The sequence below is a fragment of the Xiphias gladius genome, chromosome 18 (genome assembly GCF_016859285.1).
Source record: "Xiphias gladius isolate SHS-SW01 ecotype Sanya breed wild chromosome 18, ASM1685928v1, whole genome shotgun sequence".
NCBI classification, from domain to species: Eukaryota; Metazoa; Chordata; class Actinopteri; order Istiophoriformes; family Xiphiidae; genus Xiphias; species Xiphias gladius.
Genome location: NC_053417.1, coordinates 18095206 through 18119403, shown reverse-complemented (window position 1 = coordinate 18119403; position 24198 = coordinate 18095206). Strand labels below are relative to the sequence as shown.

The window sequence follows — 24198 nt, the reverse complement described above, 5'->3', positions numbered from 1 at the left end:
ACATCCATTCAGAATATGCATGTTTGCAGAAGCAGCAAAAGTCTGGCAGTTAAACGGGGATCTCCAGAATTTTAGTGAGCCATAAACCCTCAGGGAAGAGTTGTCATGGTACCAAGAAGCCGACAGCATGGACACGAAAAATCTCTGTGGATTTTTGACTAACCAACTGATTCTGTATGATGTACTGTACAACCGGTGAATGAAGTCAGAGAATGTAAATAGCAGCAGAGAGTATGGCATAAATTAACAGTTATTGGGTGTCATCATTGTGACTTATAATAAACTAGCCAAGATGTATCTCTCACTTCTTTGCTACCCAGTGTCAGAAACTAAAATCAAGTGTTCAAACAAAGAGCTACAGATATTAGTAGACAACGACCAGCTTTCTCATCACTCCCTGATGAAACCTCCAGGGAGTTTGCCGGTCATCTCCAGCTCACACTGAGACTCTGTCTCAGCTGCAACAGTTGTCACATTCTCACAGCCGAGATGCTGTGGCCACCGCAGTCTAAATGAGGAGCTTCTCAGTTCTCGGTCACATATGGCCCCCCTCTCCCTCTTTGTCCCATTCACCTGTTTTTGCTATCATTTGAAGACCTGGACAGACAGTAAAGAGTGATTAATACCTGACATGGAGTCACAACGACACTAAGAGGGGTTTGGGGCTTGTGTGGATGCAAAGAGAAGAGAAAAAGTGACTGTTGCGCATTCGTGTGTACCCTCTGAAATGCCATTCCATTCCCACACCTACATCTTTATGAGTTCATATCCTCCTGGTCCTATTGTGGAAAAAGAAGCTGTTTCCATCACAGGAAGGCCCCTTTGACCCCTGTGAAATCTTGTGTTGTTTGTCCCCTCTATTTGAAAGCCTAAAATGGCTCAATCCACAATGGTCGCTCTTTGGTGCATTGTTTGAAAAGACCACACTCCAAAATGAGAAATGTACTTGTTTCTCCCAAATAGGAGCTTATTCAAGATCCAAGCGTTCTTTCATGGCTATCACCAAGATAAAAATGAAGCCGCTATTTTTCTGTTTAATTAAAATAAACCTACCACACATGTTCTTGTGACAGTGAGTTTTTGAATGCACAGAATTTTTTTCTGTGCATTCAATGTAAAATCTTACCATCCCCAAGCTAGTAGAGAATACTTCCTCTCTATTTGGTTGGAAACCACCAGTGGGAGAGTGGGTAATTTATCACTGTCCATCTTGAACTGTTGTGGAAGGAGGCCTGTTTTTACTGCTGGTGTCACATGTTAACGAGTAGGTTTTATAGTGGAAGTGATGGAGGGTCACACCACCTAGGAACTAACACACCAAGTGGCTTAATTGCATGTAAATTTCTTTTAGTAGAGGTTGGGTGGTTTTTACATAGAATACATTTAGTTTTACATTTTTAAACATTACATCGGAATTACCTTGCTTTTTGGCAGAAGCTCTAGCATATCTTTGACATTTAGGAATTGCTTTCTGTATACCCAGGCACCAATTCTCTTGCCTTGGGAATACAAAAATAAAAGACAACTATTGTGCTTGTCTTCATTTCTTTATGAAGTTTGGTCCGCTTCCCAGGTCACTACAGTAAGAAAGGATCAAGTGTCTTTCTCTTTGCTAAGTAGCTGATGTCACTAAACTGGAATCCATCCATTTTCTCTACTTCTCCCTCACTATGTCTGTGCCCCCCTGTGTTTAAATCCAATGAAAGTGTATCCTGTAAAAATCCTAGAGGAGACTGATAGCAAATGATGGGGGTGGTTCATGAAGGGGTTAGGGCAATGAAACTTACTGAGCGGTGTCCTGTTTCACTGAAGTGGATTCATTAACTTTGTCTCTTATCACTGCAGGACCGTGAATAGAGACTATACATACTGATGGCTCCTGTCAGGCACTGGGGGCTAAAGAAAAAACTGGACACAGACTGTATGTCACTTGGAACGGGATACTACACAGAGCTGTCAGTTTATTAGGTGCACCTAGCTAAAACTAATGCAGTCTAAAAAAAAAAAAGTGCTGCATCAAATCCTCCCTTCCTGAAGGTTATAATGTTCAGTTTTGGTCAAAACTGTGTTAGAGAAGTGTTGATTCAGCTCCATGGTAATTTTGGAAGCTGCGATTTGTGGTGCTGTTGAACTACATTATGTAATGATGGCAGGTGTTCCTATTATTTTGTCCACCTCATTCAAAACAATGAGGGTAGGCTAAAAAAAGACACACCTCTTTGTGTAAAGCGATACAGTTCAGCAAAACCACAAATGGCAGCCTCCAAAATCTTCATACAGTTGAACCAACACCTCTTTAACACAATTTAAATAAAAACTGAACATAACCTTCATGAATGGAGGATTTATTGCAGGACGTTGAATTAGTCGGCATTAGTTTTAGCTAGGTGTTCCTAATAAACTGACAACCAAGTGTATACCCTCAGTCAGAACTATATAAAGATGAGGAAATTGCATATTGTGTAATATAAAATTTTTGGTCAGAGTCACTGACTTGAATTCAGTTTAAAGGCCAAAGTATTATATTAACCAATGCTGAAGAGGCTAAAAAAGATGCGTAAATTTCTTCTCAGAATTATCCATTCAGGATATGGAATCAATCAAAAGGGGCAGAAAAAGATTCTTATCCGAAACTACTCACAGATGTAGCACAAAAGGCATAAAGTCCAATATTGGCAGTATGACCATCTTTTCTACATAAAACACAAGGAAATGAAAAAAGAAGAGCAGAATAAATGGAACAAACTCAATCTCATGGGGCTTATAGCCAACAAAAACTGTTTTGGTTCACTAATCAATAATTCAAGCAGAAAATGTTATTTATGATACCTTGTACAATGTAGTTCTGATTACAAAGGCAATAAAATAATTACTGAAAGCAAACCAAACTCTCTCAGTCTAAATCTACCACAATATGTATGGTTTTCCATTATTACTAAGAATTAATTGCTTTAGTGTCGGTTGGATTATTTGTTCACTAACGAGGTGAATATGATTCCATTAAATTCTCTTAATTATCATAAACTAACATAAGTGAGAGATTCATGTATATCACTTCCCTTTGCTTAACATCTGGACAGTGTTCTGGGACAGCCATCTGTTTAAAACTGTGCCAGTCATTTCTGCAAAAAATGGCATTTCATAGCAGAGCTGTCTGCCAGAATAGACAAAGATTTAGAATAGTTTCCTTTTCACTGTCTCCCTACTTCTGCGAGGTGACAGTTTCTGAGAAGACTGGAGGAATCTTCAGCAGGAAGCAAAACGCTTAGATGTTTGAATCTAGGCAGCAAAAACACACCAAAGGAAATCTGCAACAGGGTAAACATGATTCCATACTATAGTACATATCATGGAATAAGATTAAAGGATTTAATACTTTTCAAGCATTTCGTTGATCCACTTATCAACCAGAAGCAACTTCACTTGATAGATCCACCATTTCCATGGCTGTTTGAGTGCCCCTGGGTGTATATTTGGGAAATCTTCCACGTATGAGAAGTGTCTCTTTGTATACCATGAAAGATGTGTGTTTTTCTTTCACACTGACCTATAAATGAAGAGTAAATAGAGTGGGGTAAATGATAGGTGGTCCACACAAAGGTGAGAAGGGCACTGCAAACCAACCGTCCAAACAAAAGGTCCCATTCAGACACCTGCTTTGTCCTACTACTCTTCCTTCTCAGGGTTGCTTTGAAAATCAGTCGCACAGTCTGGTAAGTCATGCTGGGGCTGCCCATCTAGTCACTGTCCTCCTAACATAAGACAAAACTGTGATCCAGCCAGTGGTTATTTTTGGCAGCATGGTCATACCAGAAATTTCAAATAATTTCAACACTGTGAAACACTGTGATTGGTGATCCACTTTCGTATAACCCTGCATCATTTTCCCACAAACAAACAAAAATGTATGATACCAAAGAAGTCACTACGTCACCAAGCTGTCAGAACCATCTATTTCCGATCCATTGCAGATGCACAAATTAATTCCACTTTGCAACTTTCTGGTGTTACTGGGCACTAACACTAGAAATGCCAGGAAATTTTTGGAGTGTGAAAGAAGGCCGAAAAAATATTCCTGAAAGGGGTCAACATTATTGTAACTATAATATGCTTTTGTGATTTCGGTTTCTTCCGAAAGAGTTTCTGTGACAAGTCATGAGGGGATATTAAAACTGGAACATTTCAGCTCCAAAATTGAAAAAAGTCACCAATTGACAACAGTCTATTTTCCCTTCTAGTAAAGGTTTATAGAAATCTTTTTGGGCTCAACAAACATTCATTCAGGCACTGACCAAATACTGACACTGTCTTGTTATTGGGAATTGATTTGTTTAATTCGCAGAGCAAACCGTCTGAAAGACACAGGAGGCAGTTAAGCATGAATTCAAGAACTACATGGAAGCGCAGTAAGACATAAGCAGGGGGTCAGGGTGTGGACCGCAACTGAAGCTGTGGCTGGGATTTTTAATGACTGACCGCAGTGAAGCAAGGAGGAGGTCCATTGTGTCAGGATCTGCAGCGTCTGAGCTGGCCGCAGCCACAACCACGCACATGCCACAGAATGAACACCCAGGCTGTGCTTTGATGTACAGCTGCTCCCAGAGCAGATGGAAAAAGAAAAGGAGAGGGTAAAGGAATAAAATTGTTGGGGGATTAAAGAGACAAAAACTTAAGATTGCTGGAGATTGGATGGAAACGGGACAGACGAGGAGAGGGGATGATAAAAAGAAAGAGCGCACAACAGAGCTTTGCTTGTTCTTCAGAATCTGATTTCAAGGTGCGCTTTATATGTGTTATGTGGGTGTGTGTGTGTGTGTGAGAGAGAGAGAGAGAGAGAGAGAGAGAGGGAGAGAGGGAAAGAGCCCCCCCACCCCCTCCTTGTGCAGCAGAGCAGACAGGCTGGAGTTGGGGTGGAATATGCAAATACAGCCCGTCTGTCTGCCTGCCCCTTTTGGCAGCAGAGCAGCACACTGCTTCTTGCACACACCCTCACTCATGCAGTGTGCAGAGGACTTGGAGGGCCCAGTCTATTCAGCAGGTCTCACACAAGCTTGCATGTGTGTGTATATGGAGCTGAAACTCTCCTAGAGACACACTCACACGCTCTTTTCCCTCCTTCGTTCCTCTGTCCTGCTCTCCTCTTTCTCCTTTCTCCTCCTCCAGCACACCTTTGTGTTGTTTTCCTTGCCCCTCTTCCTTTCCCCTCCCTCTTCAGCCCCACTAGTTTTCCCTCTGCTCTGCCCTATTTGCTCAGAGTGTGGTTAGTGTACGAGCTGCAGGCGTACAGGGCAAGATGCTGCTGATGCTACAGCTGTTTGGGCTCCATGTCTCCTTCAGGGGCCACTGAAGAAGACAAGACTGCACGTGTGCCGAGGAGCTTCAACACAACACCCTGAGGAACCTACAACTATCACTTTTTTTTTCCCTGTTACCCTCATCAGCTGCATTTATAAGAAAAAAATGATGAGGACCAAGTTGTGTCAACTGGTTGCACAGTTCTTTCTCTTAGGCTTGTTGCTCTCTATGGTGGACAGCAAGGGAACTTTCTATGGAGGCCATGTCAACCCTTTCTATGGAAACAGATACAACCTGTTCAAGGCTGGACTCAACCACCACCATTTACAGAACAAGCCCATGACCCGTCACAAGTAAGTGCTCCGTTGTGGACATGTCACAGGCGCTGATCCATGTTGTATTTCCCTTCCCATGCTGCAGGGTATTAAATTTAAAAAGAATTCCAAATATCTAGAGGACTAGCAAGCAGGACCCACCTCATACATGTATTTCCCTTGAGAAACACGTCACTGGCGAGTTGCAGAAATATGGTTTTACGACATCGGCTTGTTAACATATCCCTGAATTGATTCTCTGTTTCTCAATTACTCACCATCAGCCCTTTTCTGTGGTTCACACCTAAAACATTCTGGAGCTAGGGATAAACACGACAGAGCAACAACGACATGCAGTATTTTATGAAAACAAAGCCATCATTATGTTCTCAATGGTTCAGAGAGGGGGGTGCTGAGTTGATGACAAGGGTATTGATCCTTCTCAGCCTCTGTGTGTGTGTGTGTGTGTGTTTGTGTGTGTGTGTGTGGTGAGAGGGGGCTCAATCAGAGGCAAGACATACAGTACAGCTGGGCACCCGCTGCCAGAAGGGAGTGGTGCAACTATTCTCAATCTATACAACTGAATTTACATTAAGATTACTGTTGAAAACTTGTTTTTTTTTTGTTTGTTTGTTTGGTTTTTTCTCTGTTTAACTTTTCCAGCATCACCAAGGGGGATATTCTTCTGTGTTTAATCAGTGATCTGTGATGTATGAAAATTACACTGGACTGATTTCTTAGGACAGTCAAACCACATGAGCAGAGAAGAATAACAGTTCCATACTATGCACGATATTTGAAAATCATGAAGCTGTGAGATGAAAAAGAGCCTTGTGGATAGATTTTGCCTGGACCAGAGAGGGCTGATGTTTGGCCTGCAGGGCTCTTTCAGTTTTTCCTCTCTTTCACCATCTCTTTTGCTTGGCTTGCCCTGAGAGCTGTTATGCCTTTGGACAGCTCCCCAGCTACCTGCTGCTTCACTCAAACTGCCACAGAAACTGCTGATCGCCCAGTCCTGTTCAGTCTGCCATGTACCCTCACCTCCAGGGAAAAGACTCTTCAGCATCCCTCAGCCTGAATGCAATGCCCACATTTCGTCTTCACCTTTAACTTTCTCACCTACCTTCATCCATCCCTCTCCTGACCTTCAGTTCCAGTCAGGAAGTCATCATGAGCACTGTTTATTCTCCCAGCACTTCTTCTTAGCCATAGTCACCACCTGTAACTTTTAACGCACTTGTGATCAGTGTCAGGCAAGTTCCTTGAAAACTGTAATCAGTGACTTACTACACAATACATTACTCGTACGTTCTTACTTAATTCTTTTCACTTTTTTTCACAATTTTTTCACACGTTTACAGCTCTGTCAAATGTGCCTTTAACAATTACACAGCCACACGTCATATAGTCTGCGTTATTTAACACATATTGAAATAAACCAATACATTGTGTGTTACAAGCAGGCAGCATATGTTTTGGAATTATTTACTGACCATCGCCAGCTAGTTTAATGTTAGCATGCAGCATGCCAGAAGCATTCCAGCATGCCAGAGGTCTCGGCTTCATCCTCCTCCAGAACCCTTTGCTGTTCATGCCTACTGCATGCTGGTGGCATATGACAGTGGCTTCTGCTTACTTTTTGACAGTGGCACCAAAGAGGTTTATTTTTAATCACACAGACAGATTTATGCCAGATATAATTTGTAAGACTGAATCCCAAGACGGATCGATCAACTAGACGTTACAATAGATCTTCTTATTCAAAAATAACCGATGAAGAATGACGGATGATCAGTAATTGCTTGTTGCTGCTTACCCACCCTGGACATAGTGGACCCCGGGGACGTGTCAGTGTCAGACCACCACTACAGATATATGAGCTCAGTTGTTGTCAGCTTGACTGGTCAGTGGAAATAGAGACTTAAAAATAACACACGTGCTACGAATTGTTTGTGTGTGTGTGTGTGGGTGTGCATGTATGTATGGGTGTATGTGTATGTGTTTTTGTGAAGGATTTCACTTGTGCTTTTTTACGGCTTGTAAATGCTTACACTTTCTTACTGTCCACACTGTCACATGGGCAAAAGATGCCAGTTTTTAGTGAGACATTGAAAATTGTCAGTTGTTGGTGCATCAAAGACTTTTTTTTTCATGTCAGCAAAGCAAGTGATTCGATTTCACACTCATTCCTTTCATTCAATACAACCATTTACTGCTGTAAAAGAAAATATAGCCTGTGGTAACTGACTGTCACATCTTAGAGTATCTTACCGTTACAATACTGTACCTACCACTCTATTGCACTGTGCCATAGCTAAAACTGTGCATGGGTGGCTTAGAGAGTTCAGATTTCCTGAGGTGAGTTTTGGTCCGTTTTTGACATTACATCTTCATTCCTCAGGAGCAAATGATAAAATTCTATATTCTGTGTAACACATTCACATCATAACCGTATACGTCACAAAGGGAAAGAACAAACATAAAAATGTGTCTGGCATCTCACAAGCATCTTTCACCATGTTGCCCTATATCATACCCCTATTACACAAAATGCACACAACAGGTGAAACACAATCCATACCATTGCTGGGAAATGAGTGTTGTATAAATCAATTAGGATCCCAGCAGATGTCACGTCTTCACTGATCAGATTAAAGACATATCCAAGGGCTTTTCAATGACGTATGGGACAGAGATCAAGGGAGAAAGGTCAGTGAGTTGGTAGGGGTTAGAGGTTATGGGTAGCTGTTGTAAGTTTGTGCTGAGTGTCCAGTGGAGGACAAGAATGGAGCCAGTCTCCTGCTAAGGGTCACAGAGGCTGGGCAGTAAACTCCCAAGCTCCCTACTGACACATATTTATGTAACTTACTGCTTTCACTGACCTCTCTGCTAAAATGTTTGGGATTTTTATGCAGCGAACATGGATTTTATGATTTAAAGGGTAGGATAATATACTATTAAATATTAGAGTTTCAAGTAAGACTGTGTGGTAATTCAGTATTATTGTTAATTATATTTTAATATCATGATTAAAAGACGATATAGTGTTGATGTTGCTTCCAAATGTCCAAATTAATGACTCCAAGCAAGCTGTCACTGAAAATCTTTTGGGACTTACATGCAGTTGCGTTCTTGCAGAGAGTTAGCTGAGAGGACTGATACCACTCACACATCTGTCCTTTAAATATGGGGCTACAGCTAATGCTGATTAGCTTCACTTAGCGTAAAAAAAAAAAAAAAAATATTAGATAAGATTTGTTCATAAGTGAGCTTTAAAATTGTGGTTAAGCAGATTTTTTTTAAACCTTTGGACAGAGTTAGGAGGCTGCTACCCCCTGCTTTTGTTCTTTATGCTAAGCTAAAATAAGCTAAGCTAGGCAACGTGTAGTGTCATATTTAGCTAACATACAGATGAAGATGGTATCCATCTTCTTCAAACTCTTGACAAGAAAGTGAATAAGTGTATTTCCTGAAATGTCAAACTATTCCTTTAAGTTTTTGTTTTTCTGATTCATTGCAATTCACAGCATTTTGATTAGTGTGTATGTGGTTTGAATATATTTTCCATATCATGATATACATATACAATACATATATTGTATAGCTCCTATTGTATAGCTATTATTTTTAGTATTTTATATTTAGTAACAGCACCCCAGTATTATGCAGTGATTCCTGATGGTCGTACTTTACAATAGTGTTGCATTGGTTTGCTCAGCAGATACTGTCTGTACACCTTAATAAAGCATCAGGACACATTACTATTGGTTTCCCTCCAAAGGCATATACAGTACAGTGAGTCTAACAAATCTAACAATTCCGCCTGAAAACCCTTTTATTTAAAAAAAATACAGAGAGCTATTCTTACTCAAAGAAGATTATGTGCTTTGGTAAATGCTTGAGGATAAGTTATTGGTGTGTTTTTTCACTACTGTAGTTTGAGCTTCTTCCTGTATTCCAAGAGAAAAATACAACACAACCAAACTTCAAATTTTAACAACTAAAAGTTATATAAAATGAACCGGACCAAACAAAAATGAACAATTGTCGATACCCAGATGATTGCATTGCTGTAACAAGGATTAGAGGCCAATAGCCAAAATATAAGCATATGTAAAAGTAATGGTCTGCCTTTAAGCTATAGTAACCAGAGTTGGCTTGGATATGACCCTGTCTATGAACAACAGAGTGATCCCCTTGGTCCTACAGTTGGGAGTATCACATCTTTCCTTTAACCCTAATCAGTAGCCACAAGAGTAACGTCAATCAAACCCTGCACCACTGGGCTTTCAAGACCTGCCAGTTGGCTAGAAATAGGATTCATTAAAAGCTATATGGAAAGAGATGGGCCTTGGAGGAGAGCTGTTAGCCCATAGACACGGTTGTTAAAGGTCCTACTAAAGACTGCATGGTTTTCTATCTGGCCCGCTCCAGTCATAAATCTGTCAGAGGCAACAGCAGTGGCCTGAGTTCAAACAGTCAGGAACCCTGCAGGTGAGAGAGTGGTTGGTAATGAGGAAGGTGAGCCCTTTAGTGCCACAGTGTCAAAACAAGCAAGGTGATGGTTGGAAAAGTGGTAGGTTAAAGGGCTGGAGATGTCAGGGATATGATTAGGCAACAGAGAGACACTTCATGAGAAATAGAAAGTGGAAGAAAAAAGACATTCGAACCAAAGCCAAGAGGAGGACTGGTATGCTTGATAATTAAACAGAGATTACCTGCAGTTTCCAGATTTTGCAAAAAAAAAAAAAAAAAAAAAAAAAAAGGAAAGGCAGGTTATGAAAAAAGAGGGATGGAAAGGTGAGTTGTTTTGGTCCCAGCAGAGGGTCGAGGTCTAGCAGCAATAACATTTGCTGAAAACGCTCCACATGAGAATCTGAGATGGGAATTCTGCTTTCCCCCTGGGACGCTGTGAAGCGAGTTAGGAGCTGTAATGCTATACTGGAAATATTTACAGTGGGACCGGACTAGCAGTCAAAAAATGACATGCTCCAATGACAGAAAAAAGACAATATTTTGGCATTAAGCAGGGAGGTGTGTTAGGACAGAGAGAGAGGTGGGCAAGTGAGGCAAGAGAAGTAGTAAGTGTGGCTTTCCTGTCATGGCAAATGGAGGTGAAGACTGTTTTGATATTCATTAGGGAGGAAGAGAGTAAGTCCAGGTGAGGGTGGAAGGTGCACAAGAGAGTTTAATACACCGAAGAATTTGATTCAGTTTGGGCCATTTGGGTTTGGGTAGTTCAGTGGGGATGTAGATCAACTGGAGACATTAATTTTTTCCTGCTGTTTTCATTGGGATACAGCTTCGAACACAAAGGAGAAGTGTGGAAAAAAGAAAATGTGAAATACCATCAGAAACATCTTAAATACATTTCACAGCAGATGTAGAACAATATGCAAGACGTTAACTGGAATTTTGGGGGCATAAAGAGTATTTTGAGGATCTGTACTGTGAAAGAGTCAAACAGGCAATGAGTAGCATTTGACTCAGTCCAGGGTCAGTTAGTATGGGTATTCAAGACCTAATTTTGTTTCAAATTGCTAACCAGACAAGGGAATGTAAGCACATTAGATACATTAGATAAGGCTGGTAAATTCAGTCAAAGAAAGCACACTAATCAGCGCTAGGGGTGGGGATCATGGGATGGCAATGTTGGTTGGTCAGTCCGTGCAACACTTTGGCCCACAAATAGTTTACCTCACAAACTACTGAATGGATTGCCATGAAGTTTAGTCAGACACTTTTATGCCCCCCAGATGATGTACTAATGACTTTGGTGAAGCAGACATTTCCTCCATTGCCACCATTAGATGACATTGTTTGGTTTTTTTGGTGAAATGTCTTGACAACTGTATGATGGATTGCCATGGAATCTGGTAGGCTCCTTCATGTCCCCCTCAGGATGAATAACTATGATGGTCCCCTGAGTTTTGCTTGGTTCATGATCAAACAAACAAATACATTTCCATCAGTCTGAACTTTTGTGTCTAGTACTTTTGTGTTTAGTACTAATAATTTTAGCATGCTAAACTAAGACTATGTTGTGAACATAGTAAACATTATACCTACTGAGCATTTTAACGTTGTCATTGCGGGCATGTTAGCATGGTGATATTAGCATTTAGCTCAAAGCACTGTTGTGCCTGAGCGAAGCCTCACAGAGCTGATAGAATGGCCGTAGACACTTCTTGTCAGGATTTTATATTAGGTATGTTGGCAACTACCTGATCCTCTGACCTTCTTCACTAGGTCACTCAGATCCTCTCACCAGATGCTTTTGCTGTCCCACAGGCACATTTTAAGTTGTCCTCATGGCTCATCATACCCTCGCTGGTGTCGCAAAGCGAAGGAATTTTTCACCTGCCCTCTCGATTTCACATCTTTAAATTTTAAAGCTTAATCCAGTCACTTATTTTGCATATTAAAACAAGTCCAATGCAGTTATAGTTGATTTTAAATATGAGTCATAACTTAAGTTAATTAGATCTAGGTGACTTTTGCTGTCCAGCACTCACTGGGTTATTCTGTGTGGCCATCCCCTCCCATCTGTCACCCACGAGCTCTAAAACAAACATCAGAAAGTATTTATACTTTTTAAAACCAGCCTCCTTGTGCCACAGTACTTAAGAGATGAGATGTGAAAACAGCTCAGAGTAGGCCAGCACTCTTCTCTCTCCACTTCTCCTTCCTATCCATATTCACCTGATCTCAGATCATACTGGATCAGGGCTTCTCATCCTTTTTCCCCCAAGTGTCCAGGTTAGCGCTGCCGTCTCCGGGCTAGGTATCCTCCCACACAAGCAGCTTAAACAAAGTTCTCACCTACCCTGCAAAAAACAGCCATTTTTCTCAAATACTACCACTTACACATCATGGGTTAGTATTTCTGGTGATAAAACGTGTGTAATCCTCATATGTATAATATGTTCACATGTGTGATTGTTTATTCATGTCTATAGGACATTCCTACCATTAAGATCTGTTTTTACATGGGAGAGGAGGCTGTTGCCCCGACCGAAACTACAGCGCAAGAGGGACAGGATTAATCTCAGCTCTCAACTTTGATTCTCACAAAGCCAGAACCCCTCTGTCTGTAAGACACTGAGGATAAAATATCAATCGCAAACCCAAATGACATTGACAGATCTGTGAAAACAGCCAAAGAGCGGACTGGGGGGAGAAAGAGAGGCAGAAACAGAGACCTATGCACAGGAGAAAGTTTTTTTTTCTTCTCATGTACATCTGGATTCCTGTACTTTTCAGCCATTGTGTGTGAGTCTGAAGGTCATTGGCTCCCCCCAGATGTGCACCTGACAAAAAAAATCAGTTAACATGGTCACTTTTCAGTCCTCTGATCGGCCCTGTGCGTAACGTGAGAAGGAACACACACCTACCATGCTGTATACACAGGCATACTCATGCGCTCAGTCTGCTCTCTATCAGCTGTCACAAATCCTTGTACGCCCATAGAAGCTTTTTCCCAACTCTCACATGCACAAAACAATGTGTTATGTCTTGTTTTATTGCTGTCGTTAAACCTGTCATTTATGAGGAGGAAACCATTCATCAATATTTAGATTTTACAATATAATACTTGAAGCACTTACTAAAGTGCTGATATTCTCTGGATGACAGTATTGTCCCTTTTTCTTAAATCCAGGAATCTCTATTATCATGAGCATGTGAATGCGATCCTGTACAAATATTTTTGTGTCAGGCTTCTCACATGTTAAAAACTGGAGAGAAAAAACGTAATTTATTTTGGCGCCAAAGGCTCTGTGTATTCTGTGAGCAGCAGATGAGAGCAGTGGGAGTTATCATTCTTAACCCCTATCTCCCCACCCCCACCCACCCCCAAGGAGTCATAAACAAAAGAGCCTGCAGGTGGGATGGTGATGAAAAATGTCAAAAAAAAATTGTTTTCACGAGAAGAAAGATGCCAGAAATGCTGATGCAGCCCCATTTGTGTTATCAGATTAAGCTTGCAGTCTTCAATTAATATAGAAATAAACCATATGCTACGTAAAAACATAACATTTCCAGATAGATTTCCTTGTTTTTTTACACTAAAAAAATCATCTGCAGCGACCAGTTATTTTACCCGTGTGAGTCTAAAGTGCTTTAAGAACTCCCATCATACCACATCAGTTCAGGCCATAACTGCCACTTCCTTAACAACGCATGACCTGGCAGCAAGTTGTCAGGCTGGTATGAAAGGAGCTCTGTCATTTTGACTCCTGCCCTTTTACTTCCACTGCTATTAACATATGTCAACACAGGGAGAGTGTTGATACTCACTCAAATGCTGTCAACACAATCAGCAATATACAGCAAGCAGCAGCAGTGCAGTGGTTTCTCACAGACTGTCAGGCTGTGCTGTCTGTTAGCTCTCTGAACCTGCTAACTTAGCCCTTGTTACCCTCCCTTGTCCTCCAAACACTTCTATTTGTCCTGAAACAGCTGTGGAGCCATGTTAAGTACTGCATGTGTTGCTAAATGCTCCCCTCTGAATGTAAGAAACGCTTCACATGTGAGCTTAAGGAGCCCAGATCATCATTTCCTGTGTTGCACAGGGGCCAGGGGAACATTTAGCAGTTACTATAGCTGCACTGGCGAAGAAGACAGAGGAGAGAGAAAGTCCAGCTCCAACATGATGCAACAACTGTCCAAAGTAATTATAGTGAAGTTATTATGTGTTGGATTCTGCATACATTTAAAAACAGTCTCAGTAATATTTCTTACTGCTTAATTACCATATTTAACAAAAGGAAGCAAAGGACAGATCATAAGCTCCCAGCAAACTTCATCTGTCATCAGTCTGACTAGTGCCAGTTGCATTCATAAATTTTTGTTTTTGAAGATTAAAAAACATCACTCTATATTTTAACCATGTGCAACATATGGTTTCTGAGAAAACCATTTGAAAGCTTCTAAGATTGAAATGAATAAATATTATCTGAAGTCCCATTATCGGGAACAGACTTATTATTTCAAAATTACATAACACTGAAAAGTTTTGTTTAGACAAAGTGTTATACTGTACAATAGAATAGAGGACAGAGGGAATAATACAGAATAGTCAGAATAATCTAACAAATTAACGGTGTGCTAAAGTTTTAACACAGACTGAGCTCAAAGGAGGCTTGAATGACATATTCGTTGGGAAGAATTGCTGATGCAACTTTCCATACATAGTACTGGTATGACCAGTATTATGGTGGGTAATTTTGGCTAAATTAAGGTAGATAGCTGTGTGACAGCACTGAGTTGACCAGTGATTACTTCTGAGAATTGTTACACCACATTTTAGTATTTACCATTATCAATATGGCTACAAGTGACAGTCATTTGTAGACACATTAGTTGCTGTTCAGCAAAAGCTAAGTAGTTTCACTTTAACCACTGAGTTTGACAGATACAGAGCAAAAGAAGGACCGTTGTCATAAATTAGAAGGATATTGTAGTGTGATGTAAGTTATTCAACTCCAGTGTCGCTATACCGTCCCCACAGGAACCACTGTGCCTACGTGGTCCAGAAGAACATCACATGTACCATGCAGGATGGAGTGGCTACCTATGTGAAGGCTGAGTACACCACCAAGTGCATCTGGGGTCAGAAGTGTCCCGTTGTCATGTAAGTCTGCTAAACAAAACAACAAAATGCAAACACTGTAAAATGGCACAAACATTTGAAAATTCAGTTTGAGTCCTAAGAAGTTTGGTTGTGAGGTTTTGAATGTGTACTTATTACCTTACATTGAGCATGGAGCACATTGTAGAATATATTCTATATCACTGCTGCCCTCTAGTGTTCACATGATGTGATGTTCAAATAATGATGAGCAGGTCCTCTGCTGCACACACATCTATGTTTGTTGTCAGAGTTCTCCTAAAGAGAAATGCCACTGGGGGGGGAATGGTGTTAGTGTTCTCAGTTTTGGTAAAGAATTTGATTGTCTATTCAACTAAGTAACACAAGTTCAAAGGACACCGGCTACTAGCACCATTTCTCTTTCAGGACATTAAAAGTGCTTAAAGCTCCACCTCATTAATTGATTACTCTGGTGTAGATGTGGTCATACTTGCTTCTTGTCTGCCCATCTCCGTTTGTGAAAGTAACACAAAAGAAAATATCAAGAATAATATAATTAATGCCACATGATTTACACTACACTTTATCTTAATCTGTATCTAATCTCAACCTAATCCACATTTGATCCCATAGAGAACAAATTCATCCAGTTCTCTCTGCTTGGCACATCCCCTCTTTCCATCCTCTGTCCTGGCTCTGTGCTTTTATCATCTTAACTTGTGATAGTGATGTTATGATTCCTTCAGGTACAGGACATTCTACAAGCCAAAGTACAAGGTTGGTTTTAAGACAGTGACTGAGCTGGAGTGGAGATGTTGTCCTGGCTACTCTGGAGAAAACTGTTATGATGGACCCACGTCATTGCCTGACGTCATTCCACCTTTCAAGGGTGCTGGTTTGCCCCATCGCCCAGGAATGAAGGGCTTCCCACATGGCCCTAGGCCCACCGTGGACCAGAAGCCTGGAGGAGCCCAGCTAGAGCCAGGCAAACCTTTGCCTAGTGTGCCTGACAACAGACCAATACCCACAGGACTATTGCCTGCTGGGAACGGAAAACCAAACTATGGTGAGAACAGACTCCAACTGATTTACTTGTTAAGCCCTGGGTTTTAAACTTCCACTACTGCTGTTTGTGTGTTTTAGTGCATGTTTGTGTGCATCTGAGCAAGCACGTATTTTCTCCAGCCCTATTCCTCAGAGATGTATCATTCCCTCTTCAGTGTTGACAGGCTTTCTCAGAAAAAAAAAATTCTTCCTTTCTCCTTTCTTTTTTAACCTTGGAAATACAGGAAACAAATTTGGGATTTCTGGACTGACTGGTGAACGTTTGGACCGTATGGAGGAGGACCTGCGTCGCCTCACCCAGGGTCTAGACACTCTCAACGGGGTGGTGGCCGGCCTCGAGGAGCGATTGCGTACATCCCTCCGAGAAGATACCAACAAAATCCTGGTGTCTCTGCAGCCCAGTGGTCCCCATGTGCCTGACTCTACAACTGGATTTGGGGTGATCCCAGATGGGACTCCTGATGGACTGGAAGGAGGAGAAAGCTTCACTGGATTTGGAGACTTAGCAGGGAGAGTGACAGAAGTGAGGGATGAGCTGCGAGCCAAGTCACACATCTTAGAGGAGATTCGGGTACTTTGCCACTATGGTTGTACAAAGATCAATTGAATATATCTGTTCAGTTTGATCAAACCAGGCCTCAGATTTCTCTCTCCCTCCTTAATAAAAAATCCTCCATCCCTATTAAAATGCTACTTTTTTCTCCTTCTCACCTGTATGTGTCTGTAGGGAATGGTCCTGGGTCATGATGGCCAGCTGAAGAGGCTGCTGGAGGGAGCTAGAGGCAGGCCTATCCCTAGCCCTGGCTCCACTACTCATCTTGACGAGATCCTGGACGCCAAGTTGGCTGGCGTGCGGGCTGAGATCCTTGACGGCTTTGAACGGCGTCTGACAAGTCTGGAGAGCCACTGTGACAGGAAGATTGGGGAGGTGCAGAGGCAGTGCCACAGGGACCACATGGACGGCCAGGAGCAGATGCAACAGTCTTTGGATGGAAGGGAGACTGAGCTCAGGGAGGAATTGGGCTCTTTGCAGTCTCAGATCCAGGGCCTAACTCTTACTGAGAGCTGTTGTGGACAGGTATGATATAGATGCAATTGTGAAATGATGAGAATGCACTAAATATATCAAGTTTATCAAGTCTACAGCACTTAAATTCATTTACAAGTGTGATTTCGATGCAAGCTCTGTCCACAGGTAACTCGGACATAGCCACGCTAGGTGTTTCCCCCGTTTCCAGTCTTTATGCTAAGCTAAACAGTCTCCTGCCTATAGCTTCATAACAGCTGCACAAACTTGACAGCAGTACTGGTCTTCTCATCTAACTCTAAACAAGAAAACCAATAAGTTTATCTCCCAAAATCTATCTTATCTCTAAGTAAATGAGTAAATTCCTTCAAGTAAAAACTGTACATTTCAGACTAAGCTTCTTAAAGGGCATGCATGACTGGACGTTTTATTGGGTTACTATTGAACTAATGAGTTATGGATTATTTCAGGTAAACAGCCTGTCCCAGCGTGTACTGCTGCTGGAGGAGTCAGTGAAAGGTTTGACAGAATCACAGAGACTGCTCCAGACTGCCCTCACTGACCAGAGCATCCACGTGGAGACACTGATTGAGACCCGTCTGGTGGACATAGAAGGCCGCCTCAATGCCACTGAGGGTGGACCTGATGGAATAGGAGGGCTCCCTGGTGGTCTGGATGGCTTCAAGACAGTGTTGGAGGATAAGTTGAAGATGCTGGAGGAGAGAGTGTTTGTGGCTGTGGAGGAGCTGAGTAACGCCACGGCCCCTGCACTCTTGGAGGGCCAGGTGGTCCCAGCACTGGAGACAGAGATTGAGTCTGTGAGGAGGAGAGTGGAGGGAGACATGGACAGCATTCAAAAACAGCTAGTAGACCTGGAGCTCCTCTGCACCTCCTCCTGCTCACCCCCCAGCCCACCAGCAGGGGGTGTCAGTGTCACTGAATTGGAGGAGGAGTGTGAAGGGATGGAGAAAAAGATGACCGTCCGCCTGGACTCCCATTCTAACCAGCTGAACCACATAAACAACACCCTGCAGAACCTTCTCTTCAGGATTGCCCAGGAGGACACAGAGGGCACCGTCCAGGGAGAGATCACCCTGCTGAAGGTGAACATCAACTCCGTGAACCGCACTCTGAAGGGCCTAAAGGATTCTATTAGCTTCATTGCAAGTGAAGTGGGCCACGCTAACGCCACCTGGGAGCAGAGAGAGCACCAGCTATTCAACCAGGTGCAAGGAATCACCAAACTCGTGGGCCACCAAGCCTCACTCCTGGGGGCCGGGGAGAGGCGGCTGGCCCAGCTGAAGGGGGAACTAGTGGCTTTGAAGAGACGTCTGGCCGGGGAGCTGCATGGCTGCAGGAGCACAGCGATAGAAGTACAGAAAGAGGTGAAGGACTTTGATAGCAGGGTGAGCCAGGTAGAGGGCCAGTGCAGCAGCCTGGGGGAGCTGGCAGAGCACCTGGAAAGGATCAGGGCAGAGCTTGAAAGACACTCAGACTCGTACCTCGCCCAGGTGAATGGCACCCTGGCCATCCATTCAGAACAGCTAGCTGAGCTGAAAGGAGAGTCAAAGACTGCGTGGCCAAGAAAGCAGCCAACTAAAAAGGAGACCAGTAGCATCTGAGCTACAGAAATTTTTAAAAAGAGACTTAATGTGTCCTTTTCATTAGGCTCAAGTGACTTCCTCTGCTTCTCTCCTCTTTTTTTCAAATCCCATCTGCACAGATGCAAATTAACTGAACGGTGAAAGTCATTTCCCATAAGCTCCCTGGCCCAGTGCCTCCAGATGTCCTGGGTATTTAGTTTAGTGAAGTGAGGAGAAGCAGACACAGAATACAAAGACACACCTATGGTTGCATAGCTGGGCAATATGTTCCCCTGAGATTTTATTCTATAGGGCATTTGTTTTTTTGTTTGTTTGTTTTTTCTGTTTTCTTTGATCATGATAATTTTGTTTTCATATTTTACATTTTAACTTATATGAAGTGACTGCATTGTTATGATGATAAACTGTTTGTATTAGAGAAATAATAACAAAACAAAGCAAATGATATGGGACTAAAACGCTGTTACGGGTTTCTACTGCACACTCAACATCCTCCTGGTGGACACTTGTCTGGTCTTTTTAAATAATACTGTATGTCAACTTGGTGCTATCTACATTTCTGTAAACTCCTGTGTTCCAAATGTTTAAAAATGGCAGTGCATATTTTCTTTGACAGTTTTTTTTGTTGCCTGCCATATTGCTCCAAGTTGCACAGAAGTTCCATAATTCACCATTGGGGGGTAGTGACAACACATTACATGGCATGGTAGATGGAAGAGTAATAAAATCTAAAACACTCGAGGGCTGTCCTATGAATGGTAGTGCTTTTTAGACACAATTTTGACTAAGTAGGTCTTTTTTCAAAATTAATGTGGGTTGTTGGTTATTTTCTGACAGGCAATTCATCAGTTCAATTCAATTCAACTTTATTTATCCCTGTAAGGAACTGTATGCAGCAGCTAGCCTGTGAAGTTAATGTGGAGTCTATTACAGAGCTATTTGGAGTTTATATTGTAGAATGATCAGCAATCCCACATTTCTTTGTGTTTTTATAAATGGACAAAATTAACTCCATACTTCATTCCCATTTATTCTGTGCCAACAAATACACACAAGAAATAGCAGAGGAAAAACGCACTGCTTTAAATCTACCAAATCTATCAAAAATTGTGACCATATCAATGTACTATGGCACCATGTTTGGTAATAGCTATCAGAATAAAGTATGTGATGTCTTCGGAGGCAAGCTGAAATTCCTTATTAGTACACAGAATCTGAATGGTCACAGAATTTGCTGTAACACCACAATGACTATTATTTCTACAGCTAGATAAAGCATATCGACATCTTGAAGACAGAAATAAAAATTAACTTGCCAAGATGTGGTCAGATGAGCCCAATATGATCCTCAATGTCCTTATGATGTGTAGGTCACAAGCAGAACTGAGATCCCTCTCTTTTACTCTAGGGAATTATTTGAACAGATCCTAAAAATGCTGTTATGATTGTTTCCGTCTTTCGCTGATAGGCTGGGGAAAGAAAAGACTTCCAATAAAACCTTGATAAAAATGACCAAGAAGAACTGCACTGACTGAAAAAGAATCAAGTTTCAGAAGAAGCTAAGCCTTGCTGGCCACCCTTGACAGTAAGTAGCTGAAGGTTTAAAACTACAAGTAAAGTTCCCAGGTTGATGTCTACATGACAAACGAGAAGTCACATTTGTAACCTGAAAGTAATGAACAGCTGAAGATGAGTTTCTAAAAAGCTGCATCACATTTATTTCTCTCAATATCAATATCACGGAATTAGGAAAGCAAACAGATTTTGAATTGTGACTAAGCCTCTAGTCAGGCTGCACTGTCTGCAGGTTTCACAGAATATCAGCACACAGTTTAAGGCACATCTCTCACTGATTAACTGGCTGTCAGCCTGTAATGTGGACCAGAAATGTAACATTAATATATGCTGAGCAGCATATTGGCGGAAGGAATCTGAGGTGTGACTGAATGAGCAGTTTTTTTTTTTTTTAGAGGAATTTACTTTTGTTCAAAACCCCTGACTTCACCAAACTGATACATAAAGGAAAAGAAGAATGTAATTGAAATGACTTGACCGCAGCACATTCTTCTAAAGTTGCAAAACATACCAGCTCACAAGATTGTGGTCACATGAATTGATCAGATGATAGGCCGGGTTATTGGGTGAAAGTGTGGAAGATATTAAAGTATTTGTAGGGTCAGAGGTTAGGTGAGACTCAATGATAATGAATGAAGCTGAGTGAAATGAGCTGAAAAAATTAGTTGACCTTGCGCCACTGAAGCAGCGTCAGCAGGTCTTCTGTACAGCATCAGCACATAGTTTGTAAAGAAAACATCTCTCAGTAACCAGTAGAGGATGAAGCAATCACACCATAATGAAAACCAGAGGCTAGACATAAAAATAAAAACACTCTAGGGGCAACACAGAGCGGGCAAAAAGGGTCAAAGGCAAATATGGATAAAGCTGTATGGGGAGACAGAATTGGCTGAGGGATGAGGGAATGATGATCTAGAGCATGAGAAAGGAGAAATTCTGTAGGATAGATGTAATGAGAAATTAAATAAAAATAGTACAGTAAGAAAGTGACAGAGAGAAAAATGAGATGAAACAATGGATAGGTATGACTTTGACAGTGTAGGATGGAGGCGAGCTGAGAAGATGAGCCCAGCTCAGTGAATAGGAATACTCAAGCTGATAGACAGGGATGTGACAAGGGCAGGGCAGGCAGGAGAGCAAAGGATGGACACTGACACAGAGAGCACATCAGTGTCAACGAGGATGAAGAATGCGAGAAGTGGAAGCAAATGTGTTTACAGTCTCCTTGTCCCTCAGCTGTATCCCTCTATCCCGACAGGAGAGCAGGCAGGAGTCACAACAGGAGCTGGAGAAAATACGTCTCCTCAGATACATATGCGCAAGCATGCAACATACGGTACTCTACAACAGGGCAAACAGCAGCAGTGTAAGTTTAAACCCCAGGGCGTGACAACAGCTGGATGCTCTTCCCTTGGAAAGCGTAAGTGTAGGTGACCCGGAGAAGACACAGCAGAGGGGGGAGTATGATGAGAGAAAATAGCATCAGAGAAGAGGGGGAGCAGGTCGCTGTAATGCTGGGCAATGCTTATACCTGAGACCATGACAAATAGTTATGTAATACCAAGCGACGTTACAAATTCATGTGACATCCACACATGGGCACTGTGGCAACTCTCCTCCTCTGCTCTTTGTGTCTGCACATGCATGAAACATCACATACTCTTGCACATGTGCATACACACACACAGACGCGACATCCCGTAAGGCACTGTTGTTCTCTATTACTCAAACATCTGATTTAACCAGAAATGAGAGCAGGGGTCCTTGAATGCATGATGCCAGCCCCTATGTCATATAGGAGGTATACACAAAGCTAAAAAAATGTGGAGAGCTAAAGGGCACGTCTCTCTGGTTGTTTCTCAGTATTGAGCCTGTGTTTAGAGGATGCACACACACATATACATTGGTGGAAGAAGTATCCAGATCCTTTACTATATAGTCCTGCATGGGAAATCCTATTTACACAAAAGTACATAAGCATTAGCAGCAAAAGTTAAAGTATTAAAATAAAAGCACTGGTTTTGTCCATCTGAATAATATATTATTATTATATATGATATCATTACATGATTAATACTGAAGCATCAGTGTGTAAGCAGCATGTTACTGTTATAGCTGCTGGAGGTGGAGCTAGTTTGGATTACTTTATATACAGTTTTATGTACAAGGTCACCAGATAAACCTGAGGGGTCGTGAGATGATTGATGGAAGAGGAAAGAAGAAAAAACAAAATTCTCATACACAAATCTGTTTTTAAGTTCTTGGTCTTTTTCTCAAATATTTGATTTTTGGTAAGATATTGGAGCATTTGATCAGTTATTGAAATGAAACCATGTGTTTGGAGGGAAAACTTTCTCTTAGGTGGAGCTGTTAACAACTCATAGGCATCTGAAGTGTGGGCCTGACTACACACTGATTTTTAAGATGTCAGAAGCGAAAAAGTTTGGACACCGCTGGTTTAATCTTTAACAATGTGTTGGCTTTTAAAAGCTTGTTGTATTATCCACTGTGTAAAATCGCCATCTTAAAATTAACTAGTAACTAAAGCTGTCAAATAAATGTAGTAAAGAACAAACTGCAATATTTCCCTCTGAAATGTAGTGAAGTGGATGTATAAAGAAGCGTAAAATTGAAATACTCAAGTAGAGTACAAGAACATCAAAATTGTACTAAAGTACAGTGTTTGAGTAAATGTGCTTAGTAACTTTCCACCAATGCACACATACATACACATACACAAAGACAGGCACAGAGGAAGTGTGGATGAAAATTGTGACACCATTCTGCTACCAAATTCAGTTATTCAGCTATTTCCTGATGCAGATTCCAGTTCGAGACACTCCGCAGGGAGAAGTGCACTGAAACAGACACATAAGCAGCATACAAAGGCAAAGGCGCCCCAGATGACATCAAAGCCTTTGAGTGGCAGAATACTCAAGGGGGTGCGTGTGGATGAATTACTAACGGATGTGTGCACGCTGTCTGCCGTGTGTTGTATACACATGCCAAGACAACTCTTGAGATCTTAAGAGCTGCCCTCTGTGTGTGTGTCTGACAGCTAAGTGACACTGGTGTTAGCATACCAAAGCCTTGCGTTGCCCAGACTTAAAGATGTGTCTACTCCAGCCAGGCTCTGTGCCTCTGCCAAGCCTCAGTCTCTCTCTCTCACACACACACACACACACACACACACACACACACACACTGCAACTACTGCTACACAGCGGGACAGAAGCATTTTCACTGAGGATAAATGGAGCTGTTTTTTTTGCATATTTTCAAATTCAAGCCATCATATTAATTTCTGCCATTGCCACCTTTTTTCTTGTGTTTTGCTTAGGAAACTAGTAGGGTAAATGCTGCACATATTCTGTGGAATATATTTAAACTCCAACGTAGATATCCCCTCGCTGACACTTTTTCCACAGCATTTCCTTTTTCTGAGAGCATAATTAAATTATCAGCTGTCACTTCTGTTAACTAGAAGAGATGTGCAGTTAATGTGCTAAATGCCACAGGGTTAGAGCTCTTCTGATTCAATGAATCTTGAGTGACCTCTGGTCAAAGCATCTCATTCTACTCGGGATTACAGCCTGGACAATCCCAACAAGCATTTTCTTTGTCTCTGGATCTGGATGGGCACACATACACACACACTGTCAGCAGTCAGAGTGACAAGAGTGGAAAGTGGGACTATTAAAAGAAGTATATGAAGACTGAGGAGTC

General features: G+C 41.8%; 1 protein-coding gene across 1 annotated transcript; it reads left to right on the top strand.

Moving 5' to 3' along the window:
• The first annotated feature begins 5153 nt into the window (after positions 1-5153).
• On the top strand, positions 5154-20269 carry LOC120803361 (EMILIN-3). Its single transcript, XM_040151742.1, has 6 exons — positions 5154-5648; positions 15121-15243; positions 15948-16267; positions 16491-16837; positions 16994-17344; positions 17764-20269. The coding sequence occupies exons 1-6, from the start codon at positions 5461-5463 to the stop codon at positions 18913-18915; spliced, it is 2481 nt and encodes an 826-aa protein (XP_040007676.1). The 5' UTR covers positions 5154-5460; the 3' UTR covers positions 18916-20269.
• Positions 20270-24198: the final 3929 nt, after the last annotated feature.

Excerpts from the sequence above, each read along its gene's own strand:
- LOC120803361 (XM_040151742.1), top strand. The coding sequence starts at position 5,461 with ATGATGAGGACCAAGTTGTGTCAACTGGTTGCACAGTTCTTTCTCTTA. Across the intron at positions 16,268-16,490 it reads GAACGGAAAACCAAACTATG|GAAACAAATTTGGGATTTCT; the intron begins GTGAGAACAGAC and ends TTGGAAATACAG. Across the intron at positions 16,838-16,993 it reads ACATCTTAGAGGAGATTCGG|GGAATGGTCCTGGGTCATGA; the intron begins GTACTTTGCCAC and ends ATGTGTCTGTAG.